Here is a 22,942-nt window from a genome sequence, read left to right on the forward strand (position 1 = left end):
GATCTTCAGGAACAAGAACTCCCCCTGGGAGTCCACCTGGTAGCCATCAGAGCTTGGCCCAACACCATCACTCACTAACCACGCACAAAACCTAGAAATCATCTTAAATGATACGCTCAAGATGCCTCACAGATGAACACAGTTAGCTCCTCCTGCTCCACATATTACGCATCCTCAAAATAATCTTCAAATAGATCCCCAAGAGCACCAGGTGTACCATCACTCAAGCCCTAGTCACCAGTAGACTTGACCACAGCATTACACTATGCCGTAATCCCCAACCACCTCCTCCACCAACTCCAGACCATCTAGAACGCCGCAGCCAAATTCATATTGGACCTCCCACAACGCACCCACATCTCGCCTCACCTCAGTGAACTCCTCTGGCCGCCGACACACAGATGCTGCCAATTCAAACTCCTCACACATGCATACAAGGCACTGCACAACATAGGACCAGCTTACCTCAACTGCCACCTCCACTTCCACCATCCCACCAGACTCCTAAGCTCTGCCTCGCACTCTTTCCTAACCCTCTACCTTGCACCCAAATATTGGAACAACCTCCCTATACACTTAGGATCCTCCTCATCCCTTCTGGAATTCCACGAGAAGATGAAGACCTGGCTCTTCAACTAACACCCAGCAGACAACCTACACACCTGCTCTAGCGCCTAGATACCCTTTGGGTGATAAATCCATGCTTTACAACCCCAAATAACTTAACATGACATAACATTGACTGCGTGATTTGTGTCATCCAATGTGCCCTTCATCCTCAAAGGCGAATCAATGTTCAAGCGGTCCCTCAAAACTTCTTTGATCGGCCACGGCAACTGTGCTATTTGTCCCTTTCTACAAGAGGGTGAGATCTGGTGTCTGTTATATTTTTTCTTTTGCAGATTCACATGAGTTCACTTCCTGAACAATTAAGGCTACAGACAAACCATCTTGCTTTCATGAAATTCCCACAGACCTGGCTTTTTATTCTCTTATAAAACATTATTTGATACCTGCAGCTCTCCTCCAGGGTGCAGACTTTATCACCACAACAGCCTAATGGTAACAGATGTGCTCCATCAAAAATATTTAGCATAATGTACTTGACAAAGCAGCTAGTCAACTTCACACTTCTGTGTCAAGTTCAAAAAGTTTTATTCGACGTATTAGGTCACAAAAGCACAAACTACATTTAGGTCCATTCACAAAGTATCTACAAGCAATTCATATATGCTCTAGACAAAATCTTTAAAAAGTATATAAAATCTTAATAACTCTATTTACAAGTCTAAAATGTTGTTAAAAATCAATGTACTAAAAACATTGTGAATGCACTACAATACCTACTACAATTAATACTAGTTGATTATGCAAAAATGCAGTACAGCCTGGTAAAACTACTAATGGACAGGTGCCTCGTCATGGGACCTCGCTCATATGGTCCACACCCACCCCATATATTTAGCCATGGCTATAACAATCGCTTCAGTAGTATCACTTCTTAGGATTCTTTCTGCCTCGTGCGCCCTTCTTGTTCCCAAGAGCTTGCAAATTGGAGTCAACCAGGCGCGACGTGGAGCTTTATAGACAATGCTTTCAAACAGTACATGGGCCAGTGATTCTTTCCCAATCCGGCACACCGGACACAAGTCATTTCTAGGTGTGGACCATTTACTAGTAAAAGCTCTTAGTGGCAAAGTGCCCACCCTAAACTGGAAATATAATTTCCGCTCATATGGTTTTGTAATATAGTCCCAATATTACTCTAACCCCGGTGTAGGTTTACACTCCAGAAAAAGCCCTGTAAGGGAGGAGGACTCACAACTTCTCACTATCTTGGTCTGGGCCATTTCCCAATATTTGGCCTTCAAGACCTTTTTTTCAGGAAAAATTTTGTTGTTGGGATAATTTCACAGAGGACTCATGCTCATATCCGATATGGTTGCTCTAAGTTGTCTTAGCCATTTTATTTGGTGCAGTTTATCCACCCTTATTACATCTAGAAAGCCAGCCGCATACTGTGCAAGTTCTGGAGTAGACCACAGTCTACACCACTACAAGAGAGGACGTAATTTGGCAGTTTCCGCGATTGGCTTTCTCCCAAGATCATTCAATAATGGTCATGTCGGGGCACTCTGGGGCAACCTGGTTATATTTCTAAGGAACTTGTTTTCCGAGATAGTAAGTGTTAGACCTGGCACCATTGGCGTAAGTCTCCCTTCCATTTTTTCGCTGTGTCTCCTCTGTTTTTGCTGGTTATAGATGCTCTGGGCGCTGTGCCACTGCCATTCAGTGCCACAGCGCGAATGCTCCCTTTGTAAAGATGACATATGAATTGGTACATCCATGATTGGCTTATTTGGTTTACCTGTTAGTCCCTAGTAGCGTGGCTTGTGTGTGCCCAGGGCTGGTAAACCGAATGCTGCTGGTGGGCCTGCAGCACAGGTTTGTGCCACCCACAGAAGCAGCTTGTAAAGTGTGTCTCAGACCTGCCACTGCAGTGTCTGCGTGCAGTCCAGAACTGCCATCTTGGCTGTGAAGTGCACCCACTTCCCAGCCCCTAAACCTTCCCTTGGCATCCTGTAAGCCCCCCTTATAATAGGGCGCATTGTATGTGTAAGGTAGGACATGCCCTGATGTATGTAGCATGTCCTAGTAGTGAATTACACCCCATTTCGTTTTTCACTACTGTAAGGCTACCTGTTCTCCATAGGCCAGAATGGGAGGTCTGGGCTATTACATTCTATAGTCCTAACTGACCCACAGAACATGGTAGAAAAACGAATCTAGTATGCCTGAGCTCAGAATATTAAAATACATCTTTTAGTGAAGGTTATTTTTATATCCTGTGTTTGAAACTACCCCTTTTAGAGTATAGGTACTTTCTTGCCTAAGCCTTCCAGTTTGCTCTGCTATGATGTGTATTGGCTGTCTGGTTTTGTAGGGACAGGGCAGGCTGAGTCAGACCTGGGTTGAATAGAGCGACCTGCCTTGGTGTGAGGGGAGGGGTAGCTCCTGCACTTGAATAGGACTGTGCCTGGCAAAGTGAATGCTGGCTCCACCTCCCACTGTGCGTCTGAGGCAGACCCCCTCTTTCTGAAAGGAAGGATGCAGCCTGATCAACAAAGTGCTCCAGGGCTGGGCAGAACTGGTTCTGGCTGGGTTCAGAGACTTGGGACCCCTAAGAACAAAGACTTTAGGGGTATAAATATTTGTGCACAAACCACTACAAAGGGTATTGCTCCTGGACAACAAGAAGAGGAACCTCTGTCCGTGTGACTACAGGAATCTGCAGGAGAAGGACTGTCCTTGTGCTTGTGTGCTGTTTCTGGGACTGGCCTGCAGTTGTTACTACTGGACTCAAGAGAAGAGGAAAGAAACTTGGATTGAACTTTTATTTTAACTACAGCAACTACCCAAGGGCTAGAAGAGAGCTAGCCTCCTGCTGGAGTCTCAGGCACATCAGACTCCACCATCAGCCTCCTGTTTCCTCCCAGCGAGGATTACTATCTGCAGGTGAGGCCCCTGTGTGTTCCAGGGCCTCTATTTCTACTGCTGAGAAGAGAGCGCTGAAAATCGTCGCTAACCCCCATTAGCGAGCCGCTGCAGCTGGTGAGCGTGAGGAAAATCGCCGCTCCGCTGTCGCCGAGTGCTCGCTATCCCCAAGAAGATCGCATCATTTGTCAGCGGGCCCGAAAACGCCCGCTATCTGAAATCATCGCAACAGGATCATCGCAGCGCGGACGCCGAGCGTTCGCCATTTTCCCCGCATCGAATCCGGATCGTCGCTTCCTCGCGGAGCGCCATCTTTGTCAACACAGCAAGATCGCACACGCAACAGGCTCGGTGCATCATCCTCCCTTCGCGGCAAGGATTTAATCGCATCACCGGCTTAGCGTGAGGAAGTTTGTCGCTTTGTCCTGCCCGCAACCCAGCGCATCATCCTCCCCCGCGGTAAGGATTCAACGCATCGCTGGTTAGCGGGAGGAAATCTATCGCTACAACGCCTTAGCGACATTTTTGTTGCTTTGCTCCAGGAACCAGATACTTTGTGAGTAAAAGGGTCGCAGAGACCCCTGCCTTGAACTAAACATCCTTTTGTGCACCTTGAACTATTTTTGCAGCCTTTCTAAAGTAATTATATTTTTATCGTATTGTGGATTTTTACTGTTATTGGTCTTGTGATTAAGTCTATATAAAAATACCTAGTTTTCATAACTACTTGAGTGGTGTCCATTTGTAGTGTTCCTCATTATATTACTGTGTATGGTCATAAATGCTTAACACACTGCCTCTGAGATAAGCCTAGCTGCTCGTGCTACGTTACCACAGGGTTGAGCAGGGGTTGTCAAAGGGTGTAGGCTGCTTGCTCTGACTTAGGAAGAAGGGTCCCTACTTGGACAGTGGTCAGCCATTGCCAACTAGAGACCCCCATTTCTAACAGTAAGTTTAGATAAGTTCTCATGCCCCCAGAGTTCTGCACCATATAAGGCAGAGCTGATGACTTTCAAAATATAAATCTCCATAGCAGGGCTAATTATCTTAGTAAAGGAAGTATTATATTCTTTTTGTATCACCCCAGCCAGTTGTCGGTTTTTTAGGATGCTATATCGACCTGGTGTGACCAATTTAACCCCTCCTAAATGTTGACCCCTAGATAAATAAACTCCTTAACCTGATCAAGCACTGCGTTATTCAGCATGATACCTCCCTTAAAGGCCCTGTGTGGATTAAGGGTCATCAGTTTTGTTTTGGACACATTGACCTCCATTCCTCGACTAGCACAGAACTTTTCAAAAATTGTTAGTGCTCTCCGGAGCCCACTCGGTGTTTTGGAAAGGATCAATGTGTCATCCGCAAACATTAGTATGGGGACCTTTTCGCCTGCTAGTATCGGTGCGTCTGTGGGAGTTAACCTCATACAGTTCACTATCCCGTTAATGTACAAGGAGAATAGGGTCGGGCCAGTACACATACCTGACGAACTCCCTTCTCTACTGGGAAAAATTACGTAACTTCACCCTGATTACCTCATCGGATCTTAGCCTTGTTATCCTCATGTAACCTAATGATCAGTGTCAGCAAATCGAGTGGTAGCCCCATTTCTTGTAACGACTGCCAGAGTTTGTCAAGCGGTACAAGGTCAAATGCTGACCTAAGGTCAACAAAGACAGTGTACAAACTTCCCTTCCCCAGAGTCACTGTTTTCCAACACAGCAAGATGAACCTAAACACTTGGTCAATTGTGCTGGTAAGAGCACGGAATCCTGCTTGAAGGGGCGATAGGACGCTAAATTAGTCGATCCAATTTTGCATTCTGTTAAGCACCAATCTGCTCATCACCTTTTGTAAAGAGTCAATAAGGCTAATCTGTGTCATTTATATGCCTAATCACAGCACCAAGTCTACTCTGAGATGATTAGTGCTCTCCTCTTGCGCTCAGTCTAGATACACAATGCTTCCTGCATAGATTACATTATTAACACGCTTCTTATCATGGATACTAGGTATGCTTGTTTCAAAGCCAACATGAACCAGACAGTGCTTCAGGGCCACTCTGGTGGTATGAATATGCTTTATATATGGGATAAATTACCCCTGCCATACATTATAAGGATATTGCAAGTCACCGAGGAGTTCCATGTAGTTTATCGACACTGAAGGCAGAGTTCCTTTATGAGATCATGAAGCTCTGAGACACCATCACCTTTCCCACAAACTGCTTAAATACTAGGCCTGGGCGAAAATTTCGTTCCGTTCGCGGAAATTGCGATAATTTGACATTTTCGCGTTCCGCGGAGAGCGCGAAAATGTCAAAAATTCCGGGTTCCGCAGCTTGGCGATAATTTGTTTCTTGCTCGCGCTGTAAAATAATACATTCTCGCGCGCGCGCGATCGCCTTACCTGAATCCCTGCGTTTGCCGACAAGTTTTCTTGATCCGGTCGCGTTCTCCATGAGATGTTGTATTGTTTTTAGCCATTTGCGCTGTCTCGCGACAGTTCGCGCCCGCAGTGACGTCATGCGTCGCGCGATCACGTCTTTCTTCTCGCGATCATGCACCGTGAGACAACTCAAAACAAGATGGCCGCGCCTGCAAGCAACCACTTGGGTAAGTTGGCGACCCGCAACCCTGCAGAAAATCTCGCGAACATGCCGGAAAAAAACTTCCGCATCTTCGCGATATTTCCGCGTGTTTGCGATAATTTTAAACATTTTCGCGATAATTTGCGAAAGTTAATTTCGCAAATTCCGCCCACCCCTATTAAATACTTGGTGCGTTGCTCTTTCAGATGAAAGACAAGAAAAATAACAATAAAATCTATAGTGAAAAATTAAACACACCATAAAGCATTTAGGGGTCAAATGTGCTGTTTACTGCTTGCAAATACTAGAGACGATTTCTGGATCAGAAAAATTCTGGTTTTGAGTTTGTTACATTCTGGCTACCTCATTAATATTCATGAGGTAGGTTGCAAATTTTAGCCATCACCAGAAATTAGTGGTGGCCTGCTGGGGTCAGCAGACTACCATGTCTGTGATCGCTCTAAATAAAGCAAACTTTTCTTTTTATGCAGCCTGTTTTTCTTAAAGGGAATGGCTGTGTAAAAGCTTTATTTTTTGTTTTTATTTGAGCATTGGCAGTGGTCTCGTGGACCACTGCCTATTCTTCAACAACTGTTTATATTTATTCACAAAGGGGAAGTGGTTCACAGGTAACCCCTTCCATTTAACAAATAGTGTGCCACTTCCTCTGAGGTCTAAGTAACTTTTCAATGTTTTGCAACACGATTTTGATCGTAAAACATTGATATGTAGCATACTGATTTGGTATATGGAAAGGACACCTACAACATTCCTCATCCAGATTCTGAATCCGTATCTATTCACAGCCCATTTTTGGAGTCAGAAAAACTCTTCCATTTCCTAAAATGAGAGCTGATCCAGGGGCCAGATTTCCAGGTGAACTTCTGTGAAGGCTATGTGATATTGCCAGTATTTGTTTTTCTGCACAAAAAATAATTTTCAACCTGGAGAAAGCCCTTCCCTTGTATCCCAGCTAATTTTGGGGGATCTGTTTCCCTTATCACTCTGAAAGGGGATTAATGCCAGACCTGTGATATAGTATATTTCCAACCCTTTCCAGGATGGATAGGGGATAGATCGGAGTTTGGGAATGCCCATACATATAAGAGTTTATGGGTATTTCCAAATGTCTGAGGCAAACCATGCCTTCAATGCACATTTTCCCACTCCTTAAGAGGGATTTAGGGCTGCATATATCTTCATACCCTTAAATACAGGAATCTTTTTGTGAATTCTTGGCAGGCATAAAAAAGGTAAATTTGGTCCTAAATCTACTGTAAGACTGAATTTACCTTTGTGAATATGGCCCGTATAGCTCCCCCTCGTACTCTTTTTCCATGTCCCTCCTAACTGTAAATAATGTTGCAATTTGTTATTTTCTGCAAACAACACACCTTTTCTATTGAACTTTGTGCAGTGTCACAGATAAAAACATGGAGGGGCACCAGAGCACCGTATTGAGTAATAGTGATCATCCCCACTGTCCTGGAATGGAACCATCTAGGCAACCTTTGGAATTATTTTCAAATAATATTCTTTTCTGTACAGCACCTGGTAAAATATAGCCGTAAAATGGTCTGCTGAAATATTCCTGTGCCTTATATTTCAAAAAATGGAGATGTATCAATAGATACCTTTTATTTTCTAGAGTCTTGAAATGTCTCTGTTATTCTGGCATTGCAGTGATAAAAATAATTGATCATCCATTAGTGCACAGAAGCTTTCTGTCAAGCTCATCGCCAATAAAGTTAATTTACTTAGAATACGGTTACAAAAGTTTCTGCAGGATTCTGATGATTCAAGACCATCGTTGCCCCATATGGCGGTATCGTTCTTTCCCGGTGTCTGAACCGCTTCTTCCTTTAAATTGTGTTAATCGAGTTCCACATGGAAGTCTCGCGGGAAGGTCTTAAATCAATCCAGCCTTATTGTAACCTCAATGTTAACCTTTAATAAGCTACTTATGTCATTGCATGACTTTCTTCCTGACCCCCAGAGTGTCACGCCGCTTTCATACTTCGGTCACAGCTGGATCCGAACTATTCTGGAACTTCAGTCAAGTTCAAAATTGTAATAAAAACTGCAGCAAATGTTGAATGAAAATAAAAAAGCAGTGGGGTGTGTCATTTTAACTTCAAAGTTACAGTAACATTTGTTTTATGTTATATGTTTGAAGACAACATACTAAAACATTTCTAGATGTCCTTGTTCACCTCTAACAACTACTCCATTTGAGTCAGATTCGGTCATGACGCAGCTCTAGAAGAAACCATTTTCTAGCCAAGCCTGGAACACTCCAGGGTCAGTCCTGGTCCATGATCTCCTGTATATGTAAAGACTCTGACTCTGGCCAGTGGTCAAAGTGTATTAAAAAGTATGGGAACTGTGATGCTGCGCACAGTGGGGGCGGGGTGAGTGAGTGTGGGGGCAGGGTCAAAGGCATGGCTACCGAATAAAATATTCTGTAACTTTTGTCGGTCTTTCACTTTCAGGAGCTACATATAAAATAACAGACAGCTTTAATAAAAATATAATGCAAGTTAAGTTAGTCAGTGTTAAATACACTGTCTTATATTCCAAAACCTTTATTAGTTAATGCACTGCAGAGGTCTGTCTGTGTGTAACCAGAGAGTCACAGAATTGAATCCTGGTTGATGCAGTGGAGAATAGAGACTTGGGTATATTTAGTGCTACAAGGTCCCAGTCTGTGGCAGAAAGCACTGTGAACATGTAAGTCATTGTTTTAAACTTACATTAAACATTTTATAAATAGAGTGCTACAAAATGAACAAAAATATATTTAAAATTAAAAAAGTGCTTTGAAAATATAGATTGTAGTAATACGCAAACTGTACATAGTGCAGTTTTATTTCATAACTGTCCTTTAAAAGCACACACTTCGAAGCTTAGCTGATAGCGCCATTACAATACCTCTGAAAAAGAATATATATGTCATCCGGAAGCAATTTGTTTTTTATAATTGTCTGAAAACCAAAACCACACACTGCAGCTCAGCTCGTTGCTCCCTTACAGTACCTGTCAAAAAGAATAAATGTGCCGTCATCAGGAAGCTTCAAGCGATTCCATCAATTAAAGCCAAACCAACTTCAAAGCACCCATTACATTTGCAGATTGACCAGTTGCGCACATTTACATTCCTTTAAGGGAAGCAAAATTCCTGGGAAGAAGGCTTGTTTAGCTGCCTTACCCTCCCTTGGTTTTCACAGCACACTTCAGCTGAAGCATTTTAACTGTCGGGATTAAAGTAGGGGAACTGTTTTTCTACAATTATCAATATATTGGCATATCGTGCCCCTCGTATCCCGCCCCGTTTGACCTCTGACCTGGTGGGTCATCCTGGGAGTTTCACAGAGCCATTGTCATTGTTTAGTACGACGAATAGCAATGGCAAGATGACAATGAGCACAAGAGGATAAATGCTAGAAGAGAGTGTACCCGGACTCTTAATGGCCAACGTAGAATACATCACTAGATTTCAGTAAAATACAAATCGCCACAACACACACACACACATCTATGACACAGCAAGCTAAAGACAGACCAGATAACCCTTTAATCAATCAATCAACCGGTGGCTAGGCACTATAGGTGACCTCCTCTGTGTACCCAAACTTGTATAAAGCAAAAGTAATTCAAACTGGTGCTCAACAGGAGAAAGAAGAGGCCATCTAACACTTCTCAAGAAACCACAAGGATTCCAATACTAAGCAAAGAAACCCCGAGTGCCTTTAGTTATAAAAAAATGATTCAATATATCAAGTCCAATAGTAATCTTGAGTTCTTTATTGCGATCTTCAGAGCAGATCTGAGGCTTCTTGTAACCAAAGCCCATGTTACTTCATATCCACATTAAGTCTACACGTGTTTCAGCATTACGGCATTCAGGTTGCCTGTATCAGCAAATCATTCTCATCGGCTTTGCGTTAGTATTATATACTTATTCAAATTCATATTTATATTGTTGTTAATGTTGTTATTCCACCTATGCAGCAATTTAGTGAAATGTCTCTTAATAAGGAACCAAATGAAATGAGCTACATTATCTAAATTGCACCTCATTCAACCAAACTATTTCTGTAAATAAAACAGATGTCTGGGCCGCTCAGCATTTATTTTAGGCTGCTCTGGTTAATTCTACTGGCGTGATAAAACTGAACATACATAAAAATTTCAAATAACTTTAATAATTGTATACTTAAAACTCCTTTGGTTTTGACAATTTATAATTACAAACATTTTAGAAACGACTGTTCAGGAGCGGCATTTAGGATTCAGTCCCATCCATCTTTCTCCAAATAGATGCAAATTACACATTTAAATGCATGTGACCCTACATTGTTTCAACAGGACAGATTTAAGATAAATAACTTTGGCTTAAAGATTAATCTCCTCTCAGCGGTTACAGAAGCGATCATACAAAAGAACATTGTCTGTGAACTTCCAGGCGCCTGGGTGCCAATTAGATTGTCAACATGACACAGATTATTAAACCAATGAAAATTTTTGTTTGCTAGGTGGTGGCATTTGTGATTCCTTTCTCAAAAATGGTTACAAAATCAGAATGTGCATAAATCAGTCCAAAATCGTCACTGTCACATTGTCTCCTATGACATTGATAACTTTCTTGATTTGGGGTCCAGGAATTCTACCCAGTACTTCTATAACACACCTCCTCCCACATTATGTGCTGTGAATTGACTTGGGTATATTGAAGATGCAGCAAGGTTCTCAATTTCAACCAATTTCCCCAGCATTAAAACTTTACAATTTTAAGGCCGCGTCTGCCCTGGTGGCGGTTGAAAATCGATTTTATGCGATCATTGACTAGTCTCCCTATCCGTACTCCACTGGTTTCCCTTAGATTAGACCTAGGGTTAAGATCGATTTGCGATAAGATAGAGCTGAGGCCTATTTTATACTGGAGAAGAATCTGGGCAACTCCAGACTGATCTCTTATCGAGAGGGTCTAGCGGAAATACTAGGCATTTTTGGGTCATCTAACATACCCTGGATAAGGTACCTAAAAATGTGCCTTATCCAGATTAAGATTGAGAGTCTGTGGACTAACCCAGAGGAGGCCGGTGCAGCATCAAAAATTATCCATTAAGTCCAATTATTGGCAATACAAACAGAGAACGCTTCTTGGGCAGTCAAGCTTAGAAACTCTTACTGAATTTCTTTTCGACATAAATGCAAGGTGTTAGACCTGTCAGCCCTTTGGGTGGTCCCTCCTCATCATTATTTATTTTGTCCCACTTTTGCCTCAAACCCTGTTAGTATTTTTCCTTTTTGGGAACCACCAGACTTTTTAGTATTGATGCAGATTCAGGGAGCCATTTTATCTACCCCTGGAACTTCTGTCTGAGGGCCTGAAACACAAAATGGTGGCCACCCATTGTCACCTGTGACATCACTGGAACCTACCAGCACCTTCCAGAACATTCCAGAACCCTGTGACAGTGTGAGGCAGGTTTAGAATGTTGGGAAGGCATCTCCAGGTTGGCAGTTGGAGTTGGCAGTTGGCACCTGACTGGTGAAGGGAGAGCAGCAGAAACCTGAAGGAGGAAGGAGTGAGGCAGCAGGGGTGGAAACCTGTGCCTGGAGTGGGGTCCATAAACCCACCCTTGATACTAGTCCCTACTGACTGAGCCCAGCCTGGAGCCCTGTGTGGGAGAAAGCAAGAGAAACCATCTTAAGGACCTGGACAGCAGGAACAGGCCTTAAAAGTAAAGAACAGCAAGTTCCTGACCTGGTTGCTGGTAACTTCTTGAAGTCCGACGTCGAGAAGCCTGGAGACCTGGAGCCCGAGGTGGAGAAGCGGCGCTGACTGGAAAGCAGACGTCGTACCCGGAGCCGCCAGAGGTCGAGAGAGGGCGCCGACGGAGGTCGTGGAGAGTACCAGAGGTCGAGGAGGAAGTCACCTGAGGTCGAGTGTGCGGCGTCGACGGGGGAGTGAAGTCCGCCCTCCGGAGTCGCCGGAGACCGAGGGGAAGCGTGCCGGAGGTCGGGAGTGGAGGTCGCACTCCGGAGTCACCGGAACCCGAGGAAAGGAGCACCGGAGGTCGGGAGTGGAGATCGCACTCCGGAGCCGCCCGAAGTCGACATCGAGCCAAGATTGCCCGACGTCATCGAACCGGAGGTCGACATCGAGCCGAGGCCGCCGACATCGAACCGGAGCCGCCCGAAGTCGACATCGAGCTGAGACTGCCCTACGTCATCGAACCGGAGGTCCACATCGAGCCGAGGCCGCCGACATCGAACCGGAGCCGCCCGAAGTCGACATCGAGCCAAGACTGCCCGACGTCATCGAACCGGAGGTCGACATCGAGCCGAGGCCGCCAACATCGAACCGGAACCGCCTCCCGGCGTCGACAAGAACTGTCATTGAGCCGAGGCCGCCGACATCGAACCGGAACCGCCTCACGGCATCGACACGACTCCAGCGGCATCGGAGCTTCGTAAAAAGGGCAGTAAGTGGAATAGAGGGCGTCTAAGGCCCTGTGGAGCCCTAAGAGACCATCCTAGGGGCTAGAGAGGTGCTGGAACCAGCTTGATTGTGCCAGGGGTGAGCTGAGACTAATACAGAGGGGTTGTGTAGTGTGGGAGAGCCAGATCTCTAGATTCCCCCTTGATCTACCTCAGTTTAGGCCTCAGCCTTGTCCAAGCCAGGGAGTCTACCCCTCAGGCCATCCAAATCTCTACAAGCTGGGATTGGGTCAAATCATCCCATAGTACCTCAGGAATGTGAATTGATTTTCAAGTGTCACTGTTGGCTTTTATTATTTATTGAGAGCACTGTATTTATTGTATTCATCCTATTTATGGCCTCACAGTATTTATTGCCTCACAGTATTTATTGTTCCACAGTATTTATTGTCACACAGTATTTATTGTCTTGCAGTATTTATTGCCTCATAATATGTAATTGCCTTTTATGTAATGCACTTATATTTATGCCTTGATTATTCATGATCTACCTTATTTATTGAATCGTTGAAGTATTATTTATTTGACGTACCCTTCCACAGGAAAAGCCTTGTGTACTGTGATTGTATTATTATTTATTTAATCAGCAACTAAGAGAAAAGAAAATAAAGAGATATATTTTCAGTATAATTTTTAAGGTGTAGTGTCGTTTTTGGAACGGATGCACGCATGGTTATTGTGTGGGTATGACGTATGCTTAGCACGGTGCCTGATCCCTGACCACTCGAGCCAAGCTACCACAGTGTATGTCTGGGAGAACACCACCACCCTTCCGGTGTGGGAGTGTTTTTCTAACACAAGGTTATTGTGGAAGACTTTTGGATGAGATTGAACCCACAGAAGCAACGCAAATCAACTTTATATTTCGTCTTCGGATGCTTCCGCTCCATTCCTTTACAGCTAAAAGGTTATGAGATCCCAAGGAGCTTGATTAGCGATGTCCTTCTTGCTGCAAGGCCAATGAAATGGTGGAGCACATATTACCCGTCTGCCTAGCTTACGCAGGTATTAAAGCCAAATGGATTCTCCTGTGTGCCATATTTTCAGTACAAGGCAATTTCAGAGCAGCGATCAGAATTCTGAAAAATTATGCAAGGCAGCCCATTGTTTTTGTCGTCTCCCACTTTCTGTTGTCCATGTGGACCGAAAGGCAGAAACAAGTATTTGCTTAGCTGCCCATGTTTGGGCAATTATACTTCGCTATTTCCACTGTACTAGTGATGATTGTAGTGTTTAGCACACATTATACACACAAGGTACTCAGCGCTAGGATCTGGCTGTGTATGAGGGCAAGATACTAGAGAGATATACCATCTGTTAAGTACTATTGGGCTTGGTAACAACTTGCAAGTGGGCGAAGTTTGTTTGTTTCAGTCGGGGTCTCATCTTCATTACTCTTCTTTATTAAAGTCATCCGCTCCCAACCCAGGTGAGAAGAGCACTATTTGAATAGTTAACAGATTGTGCCAGTAGGTGAGACCCTGTTATGGTATCTTTAAATATTGTTGTAGGTTTTCATGAATATATATATATTTTTGGGCGTACTGTCTGTTGGCATGCTCGGATTGTACTTACTTACTTGCAGACAGATTGCTTTGTCCAAATAAAGCATCTTTAAAAGAAGAAATGTCTTGAAGTTGTCTCTTTCCCAGGATTAGTCTCCTCCCGCTTCTTACACTGGCAATGAGCGGGCATGTAACCATGCTGTGGATCAAGGGAAAGTGTTTCTTTGTAGGTCTCACCTAGCGTTGCAGCGCACTCATGTGCTGCTCGCTCGGCGAGATTTATTGCTAACAAGGACTTTCAGAAGAGGGCTTTAAGGCCCGCCCCTCATTTCCATTGGCTCGTGTCACCGTTTATGCTAAACGGTGGCCTGCCATTGGAAATTAGGGTTTTTGGTTCACGCAACTTCGCCTGCGAGCCGGACTGGCTCGCCTGCTTTGCTGCTGTCGCAAAGAAATTTCTTATCTTTATGGGGCCATGTGTTTCTAATTAGAAACACATGCCCCCCTAAAGACAAGAGATCGATGCTTGTTTTTTAAGATGCACTTTCTTTTCTTGCTGGTTTATGCGCAATGGGAGATTTATTCCTGCTGTGTCTAAACTGAAATGAACACATTGCTTTAAAGTGGATTTTTTAAAGTTCTTCTCTACTTGTTTTCAAAAGGAAGTCTTTGGAGCTGTTATCTGCGGGTGAACTCTTTCAAGCGAAGAGATGGCAGTACATTTCCCTCTTTATGGGCGTTTTGCAGCGCTATAATGCATTTTCTGTTTGACTCTGACATAAAATCTGAAGCATGCAGCAAATCATGTGCGTCCAGCGTTGAGAGTGTAAAGAGAAGCTGTGCACTCATTAAAAAGTGTTAGAAGATAAGCAGACTGCGGTGTGTGCTTATCTTAAAGCAAGACCTTGTGCTCGCGCTCGCTTGTAAGAGATCAGGGGCTCTGTAGTTCATTATCAACGAAACCCTTTATGCTGACTGCAAAGAACATTCTTTCAGATGTCTTCTGTTATGTTGCTCCCGCAAATCAATAACCGGAGTGATGGGATCTGTTCAGACGCAGCGTTTGTTCTGCCGAGGCCGCCCCTGGCTTCTTAAGACAGATAGCAGTCAGCCTTTAGTCGCGGGCGTTAGCGGTGGGTATGTTAACAGCGCCTCCCCACATCTGCTGGTGCCAGGCGCGCAACCCCCATTGGGCTCAAAGCCCCCCCCTCCTGCCGTCGTGTGTGTCCGCCCGGGCTGAGACAGCTTCCTGGGCTGGCGACCGTCTTATTGCAGGCGCACCAGAGTAATTCACAGGTTTTTTTAAACACCATTTACTTGGTAACGAGGCTTTTTTGTGTTTTCACCCCTTCTTAGAGCCCTCTCTATTTTTTTATATTAAACATTGTGGCAGCCTCAGCAGTAATGCTATTGTTTTGTAGCTTGTGATCCAGTTTATTGCTGTCTGTTTTCCTCACGGTTTCCTATTGTTTTGTTGCAGTTGCCCGATAGCAGCATATGTAATATGCATATGCAGAAACAATCTCCTCTAAAACTATTGGCATTGTAAATGACAATGCCTTTTATTTAAGTTTTAAAAACAAAAATAAAAGGCATTGTTATTTGCAATGTGAATAGCTCAAACTCGCGTAAATGCGAGATCTATTGCATTGCAAATGCTTGTTTTATTTAGGTGTATTGAAAGGTCAGGATTGGGTATTCTTTTATCTAACCATGGGAGTAGTTGCGTAGTAGCGCTACGCGAAGTGCACTTCGCACTACGCAAGCTACGCGTAGCTATGCGAACTGCGTAGTGCACTGTGCAAAATGCTGTTCGCACTGATTGCACAGTGCCGGATGCTTGTCCACACTGGGCAATCATTGCAAACCGCATCTTGCACAGTGCAAGCGGTCGTTTTCTGCCGCTCGAGTAGATTTGTACTCGAGCGGCAGCTTTCTCAACGCGGACTGGTAGTTTCTCATCGCGAGCGGTCGCGAGCATACGCGACCACTCGCAATGAGAAACCTGACCTCCCCGCATTGAGAATCTCGCCGGGAGGTTTATTTTCCACACTCGCGATCACCAACTTGATGTTGCTGATCGCGAACGAGGAAAAGTCTCGCCGGGATGTTATTTTGCTCGCTCGCGGTCGCCAACTTAACGTTGAGGAACGCGAGCAAGCAAAAAATGCCCGCTACGCGTTTTTGCACTGTGCTACGTGCAATTCGCGTACCGCATAGTTCCGCAAACTACGCGAGCGTAGCGTAGTCCTACGCCCAGGGTTACTTTTATCCTTTGCTCTTTTCACATACTTGATTGGTGCTTCTACTCACAATACTATGGCTGTACGGTTTGGAGCACTGCACTGGATTGGATCATCGTATTTCGTGGAGTTTTCTTCCTTTTTGACTTCTTTGGGCCAGTCATGTTTTTCCTTTCCTCTTTGGAAATCCGCGCCTTGGCCAAGCCTTTTACCTCGTTAAAGGCTAGTTGGATAATTACAGAGAGCCTCTGGCGTTTGTGTCATGTCTGCCTGCTTATTGGAAGTTTTGCCTACGGCGCACCTCTCTTCCTTTGAAATTTGTTGGAAAGCTGCGAAGAGCTCCGTTGTGATCGAGTTTTGGATTTCTACTCCTCAATTACCAGAGCAACTGCCAAAGATTTGTAACCTGCGGATTTCAGGTACTGTACTGGATTTCAGAGAGGGCGCCACACTGGACAGTGGTGTGCCTTCATTATTTCATCTGGTGGAATGTTCACTTCATTACTTATGCTCCACATAAATACAAAAAAAAACATACTATGGCTTTTGTTTCTTCAGGTAGACAATGGTGACTGCTTTTATTATTTTACATACTTTAATACTGTGTTTTTGTCGTCACTGTATACCACATTTATAATTTTATCCGTTTATTATTATATACATTATAATTTTTTTTTATTGGTTTCTCTAATTATCTGGTCATTGTACCCCCTCCATCTTTCCTTAATTCTCCTGGGAAACATCCCATGGATTTGCATAAGTACTAGAAGGGGAGGAATGTGAACCTGAAGGAAAACTGTCTTTGCTTAAACATTGTCTTGGTAGGATTGGATTGAAAGAAGTCAAGTACTTTCCTTCCTTAGCTACTCCAGGGAATGTCAATGTCTAGCAGTATGCATCTAAACAACCTAATTTAAGGTATGGCAAGAAAACCAATATTATAATGGAAAGATTCATATTTTATTCCAGGAAGCAATGCCCTAATATGTCTATCGAGGAATATGTATACACACATAGGTGTTTAGCAACTACATGTGATTTTGAGCACATTTCTCATGAACTGGTACTTAGAGACCACATTTTTAATGAGAACCAATAATAAGAAAATTCAGGGAAGGCTTTGGACAAGTACTGACATGTCGCTCAATGATGCTATTGAAATTGCGAAAGTTATGAACGTTCAAAGAAATTTGTGCAAGAGATAAGGGGTGTTGAGAAGAGTGACATTCATGTTGTACACAAAGATAAATCTAAATTGAAGAATTCATACATCTAAAAAAAAGGATGCATTGCAAACAAATGATCTGAAGCCCAAGTGACAAAAGCAGGATGGAAGGATGAATGTACTTTTATTCTATACGTGTTTGTAGCAATACCAGTGGCAGCTCGCATTGGCTGGGGTGGTGGGGCGTGGAGGGGCAGGGCAGGGCAGGGTCAGGGGGTAGTAAACTCAGACATATGACGGAACGGAGGAAAGTTACTTAGCTCTGTGGTGGAAGTTAGGTTTGGATATCATTGGGCCATTTGCTGTTCTGCCCAGGCACCAGGCTTTTGTGATTGGATTTATTGATTATCATTCCAAATGGCCGGAGGTTAAGATGGTGGGTGAGGTCACTTCACAGGCTGTTGTAGAATTTTTAGATGAAGTTTTCTGTAAGGAAGGCATTCCACAGGAACTTGTAACCGATAATGGTCCCCAGTTCGTCAGTACATTTATGAAGAAGTTTTCGGAGAAATGTGGCGTGACGCATAGAAGAATTGCTCTTTTCCACCCAGAGGTCAATGATCAAGTTGAGAGGTTCAACCTTGTTGTTAAGGAGGCGATTCAATTGGCTATAAAAGGTGGGTTTAATTGGAGGATTGTGCTGCAGTCTATGCTGTTAAATTATAGGACTTCACCCAATTCTGTAACTAATGTGATTCTTTTTGAGTTGTTGAAGGGACATAAACCTAGTACCATGTTGGTCCCGTGGTGGCTAAGAAACAATCTCTGTGATATTGGGGAAGCAGCTGAGGTAGATTTTAAGCGAATAAGGCGTAGTGCGGAAGAATATAAATTGAAAATGAGACAAGAATTGAGCAGGAAAAAGAGTCCTGTAAGCAATCAAGGGGTCAAAGTAGGTCATTTGGTTTGTATCAAGAAGGGGAGAACTGATGGGAAAGGATGTGATGTGTGGTCAGATCCCGTCCAAGTCATTGAGGTGTACAGAAATGCTGTGCGGATAGATGGTGGTGGAGTCTGGAACTTTAACAGAATGTCTTTGTTTTAAGGCGGGAAGGTGTGTTCAGATTCGCATGGGAGCAATGTTTTCCTGGATGTGGGGGAACAGGAGTTTGAGAGAAATTACGGTTCCAGTGTGGGCAACAATGTCAAAAACATTCCCAGAAGTGTCAGGTCCTGTCATCCACCCAGAAGGTTACAGGATTATTTAATTGGGTGATTTTTGTTTTATTATGTATTTTTTGTCATTGTGTTTAATTGTTTATCAAAATTAAAAGGGGAGTGGTATGTAGCATCTCACGTGCTCCCGCGCACGAGATGCATATCGATGTATTTAAATTTGTATGTTATGAAGTTTCTTATGTGGCACTTTGTAGGTAAAAAGCTGAGCTCGTGGGGTGGGGGTTTATTGTGGTTATTCAAATGTGGTGGGGAGTGTAGATCTATATATGAGGGTGTACTGTCCGGTGGCATGTTGACATTGTACTTACTTGCGGACGGATCGCTTTGTCCAAGTAAAGCATCTTTAAAAGAGTTGTCTCTTTCCCAGGATTAGTTGCCTCCCACTTCTTACAGCTATAAAGCAGAATAAAGATTGCTGATAGTGAATTAACTTTGTTACTGAAATTCCCAACACTTATAATTTACACTCTATATTTGTATATATATATTTGTTGTTTTTCTCCTACTGTACAGCTCTAGGATCTGCATGGTGGACCTAGTCTACACCTAGTAAGATTTAAATACGTAAATATAAATAAAACCTGGCTAGAGGTGCAAGTGTGCCTTTCCTTTACCACGCTGATGAAAATGAATGAGGAGGTGACGGGGTGGGACACAGGAGAAGACAATGGGCCTACACTCCCTGGCACAAATTAAGCACTGTCTGGGTGTTACCCACCCAGACATCCATTAAACATGCATTATTTTAAGAATGAAATTGCTTATTCAGCAACTTGCCTGCTCAGTTTTCAGGACATAAGTGGTGTGGGATGTGCCAATGTTTGCATATCAAATCATCACATGGGCAAGAAAAGCAACAAGCATTTGCAATGCAATCGGTCTCGCATTTACACGAGTTTAAGCTATTGGCATTGTATATAACAGTGCGTTTTTATTTATGTTTTATAAACCAAAACCTCAATAAAAGGTATTGTCATTTACAATGCCAAGAGCTCAAGCTCGCGTAAATGTGAGACCTTGTTGCATTGCAAATGCTTGTTTATTTCCCCAACACCAACTAATTAAAATGTAATACGAGTGTTTACATAATAAAAATATTTTCTGTGAACTCGTGACCTCACAACTGTATTGTTTATATTTATACACACTCACTTTCCAGAAGAAAATGCCAGCCTTCAAACTGGATACAAATAACAAGCTTACGTACAAAAAATTAAATTATGAAATAAATTAAAATATATGGGATTTGGGGAGGACGCAAATAATGGTCGTTAAAAAAATAGCAAAACAAGTAAAATAATATCCCAACACTGTAAACAAAAACAACATGCTAGATGTTAAGTTAACTCCTATAAAGCTACGTCCAGATCGTGTTTGATAACAACAGACACAGAAATTAACAGTGTAAGCTAAAATGCAATCCATATAACTCATACCCATTAGCGATATGTATCTATATATCTCATCGACCACGTCGTTAACCAGAAATCTAAGGCATTACAACAGACTAGCACGTATGAGAAGTGTTCATAATGCTCTTCATCGTGGCATTTGACTCGACAGTGCCTTAAACTTACTGGCAGGAAGAGCATACATTTAAATGGATAATGTCATTTAGGTCGGCATCTCCAACAATAATTATTTTACTAAGTGTAATCATTTAAAAACATTGAGTTTAATAAATTACACAAAATGAATCTACGTTGGAGTAATTAACGTAACACGCAACAAAAAGTACGTTGTGTTCTTTTGAAGATGCTCAAAAAACACCAGACACAGGAAAGGAGTTTCAAAATGAAAACCGAAATGCAAAAAAAGTTTAAATTGCAAATATTAGATCCCAAAACAGCAATACTGAAAAACACAACGGGTGTAAGCAGCGTTCTATGCAGGGGCATGGCGACAATATTACAAGGGTTAACTGACTGTAGGGATGCCAAAGTGCAGCAAACTTGCCCTACCGATGCAACACATACTGACAGCGGAAACTATACATTCCAAACTAGATATTGTGGCATACGGTGCGAGTAGAGTGGGGGGTTATGTGGACACACAGGGACACTGGTGTTCGGGTTATTGAAGGGAGGCAAAACGGTGCACATGGGAAAACCGTCCGGACAACACAGAAAAGTTCCAAAAGGCCAGAAGAAGCAAATAGGAGCAAGGGGTCGCAAAAAAACCATGAAAAAGCAAAGCGGCTTTAAGGAGCAGACAGCTTATAGAGAGTCAGAGGGATTCCATAAAGGCCGCTATGTGGATGTACAAGCACCCCGGATGAAATAATAGCAGGCAGCAACCAAACACGGCGTTGGCAAAACTCAAATCATATAATACAAGCAGGAAGGGGGTGGCAAATGGTGTGCACTTTCACGGCCGCTTTGATGTCCTCAGTGGCCGCGCGGCTCACTGAGGACATCAAAGCGACCGTGAAAGTGATCACGCAGTGCTTTTCAGGCTGCCAAATGGTGCGCGCGCCCGGCGTACATGCACTGTATTTGGAGGCCTGAAAAGCACTTGTTTGCACTTCCAGATCCCCCTTTAACAAAAGCTCTCACGAGAGCAGCGCTAAAGCGCTGTCTCAGGCGAGACCTAAAAAGCAGAGTCCTTCATCGCAAAGCCTGATTGGGGAAACGATGCCTTCAAACCTTTGGTATTATCTTGTATCACAAAGGTGTGGAAACCTGTTGATGTCAAACTTCCTATTTGGAAAATCATTCTTTGCAGTGGAATGTGTTTTGTCTTTACAGAAATCCTCTTCCGGGAGCTGGAGGTCCGACAAATAGCTCTTCGACATTTCATGCATTTTCTGAAAGAAATAGGTGATCAGCAGCTGCTCCTAGATCTCCTCAGGTATGAACTGTCTTGTTTATGACGAACTGTTCATGATGTCCCCGGGTTAAACGGCTCCATTAGATGCAAGTCCTTTTTCTCACGAGATTAGACGGTCTTTTTCCAGTCCTTGAGCCCCTGCAAATCACTGCCAAATATTTCTGCATTAAGTATGGTTTTTAGGAGGTTCATGTGCGCAGGGGGAGCTGGTTTGGTTGATTACACCCCTGATAAATGAACATGAGAACAAAGGTGAATTTATTTGTTAGGGAACACATTGCAGGATACTGTTAACTGTACTGTGCATTCATATTTCGCCTCAAAATGGCATGGACATTACGAGTTCCTTGTTGAGGATGGAATCAGGCATAGGATGGAAGTAATTCACACAGGCACACCATGCCTCTCTATACACATCAGATCGACCTGAGGAAAATTCTCTCATTACGAAATCCTGCTTTCGTTTTTGTAGCCTTAGTTAATTGTCTGTGTTATTTTGTTGTCACCTCTGCAGACACATTGCACTAAGAAAACTTTAGGTCTCAAGCCGTACTACAAATTAAGCACATCTAACCATGGACTTGCTACCAACCGTTAAGATTCCCTATCCTGTGACCAATGGTTCTGAGGAACTTCTGTTTTGTGATTAATAAAGTCCTACGGTTGGGTCGTAGGGACGAGTTCCAAGTCTGTTTTTGGGGAGTGACCTCCACAGTCAAACTAGTGAGAACAAGTTTCACACTCAAGGAGTCTGTGAATTCTGATTGTATGTTTCCCATAATCCCTGGCATTTGTTCAGCCTGCATTACTTTTGCATAAAGCCTTCACAGTGAAACACACTTAAACAAATCTGTGGTGAGACTTTACCTCTTACAAGGGCTGCATTAACTCTGGGTTGGAGAGAAAGATCAGCATGGTGCCTCATATTCCCTAATAGGCGTGGTGACAAGCCCTCAGTGTCTGCCTCTTCAGCACTGTATCGACTTGAAGAGCATTTAGTTATTTATAGAGTTTTATATAGCGCAAACATGACCCGTTCGGGTATCAGAGTGCTGTGCATCAAGAAAAGCAAAAGGGAGACAGACAAGAGTATACAAATAATGAAGAACAAGAGAGGTCATTTAAAACGTAGGCTCCCTGACATAAAATCCTGATTAGGAGTGATCACATAGATAAAATATAGAGTGGCATCATAGAAGAATAACGATGGGTATGAAGTATGAGCAGAAAGTATTTTTGAGGGGCAAGCCCCAGATGTTAGAGACAAGGAAGGTTGCATCATCATTGAGATAGGAATCTGTTCATTAACAGTTGCTTTACTTCTTTTATCAAAAGAGCAGTTTAGGGATTTGACCAGGTCAAATGGAGT

At 43.3% G+C, this 22,942-nt stretch overlaps 1 protein-coding gene across 2 annotated transcripts in view; it reads left to right on the forward strand.

The window, feature by feature from the left end:
* Nucleotides 1-22,942, forward strand: part of VIPAS39 (VPS33B interacting protein, apical-basolateral polarity regulator, spe-39 homolog) — a 360,975-nt gene that overhangs the window by 131,109 nt on the left and 206,924 nt on the right. For both annotated transcript variants that reach the window (XM_085626643.1, XM_085626644.1), the window contains exon 10: nucleotides 21,492-21,594. In XM_085626643.1, the coding sequence (XP_085482769.1) occupies nucleotides 21,492-21,594 (103 nt within the window). The remainder of the gene's footprint in view (nucleotides 1-21,491; nucleotides 21,595-22,942) is intronic.

The sequence above is a fragment of the Triturus cristatus genome, chromosome 9 (assembly GCF_964204655.1).
Source record: "Triturus cristatus chromosome 9, aTriCri1.1, whole genome shotgun sequence".
Classification (NCBI taxonomy): Eukaryota; Metazoa; Chordata; class Amphibia; order Caudata; family Salamandridae; genus Triturus; species Triturus cristatus.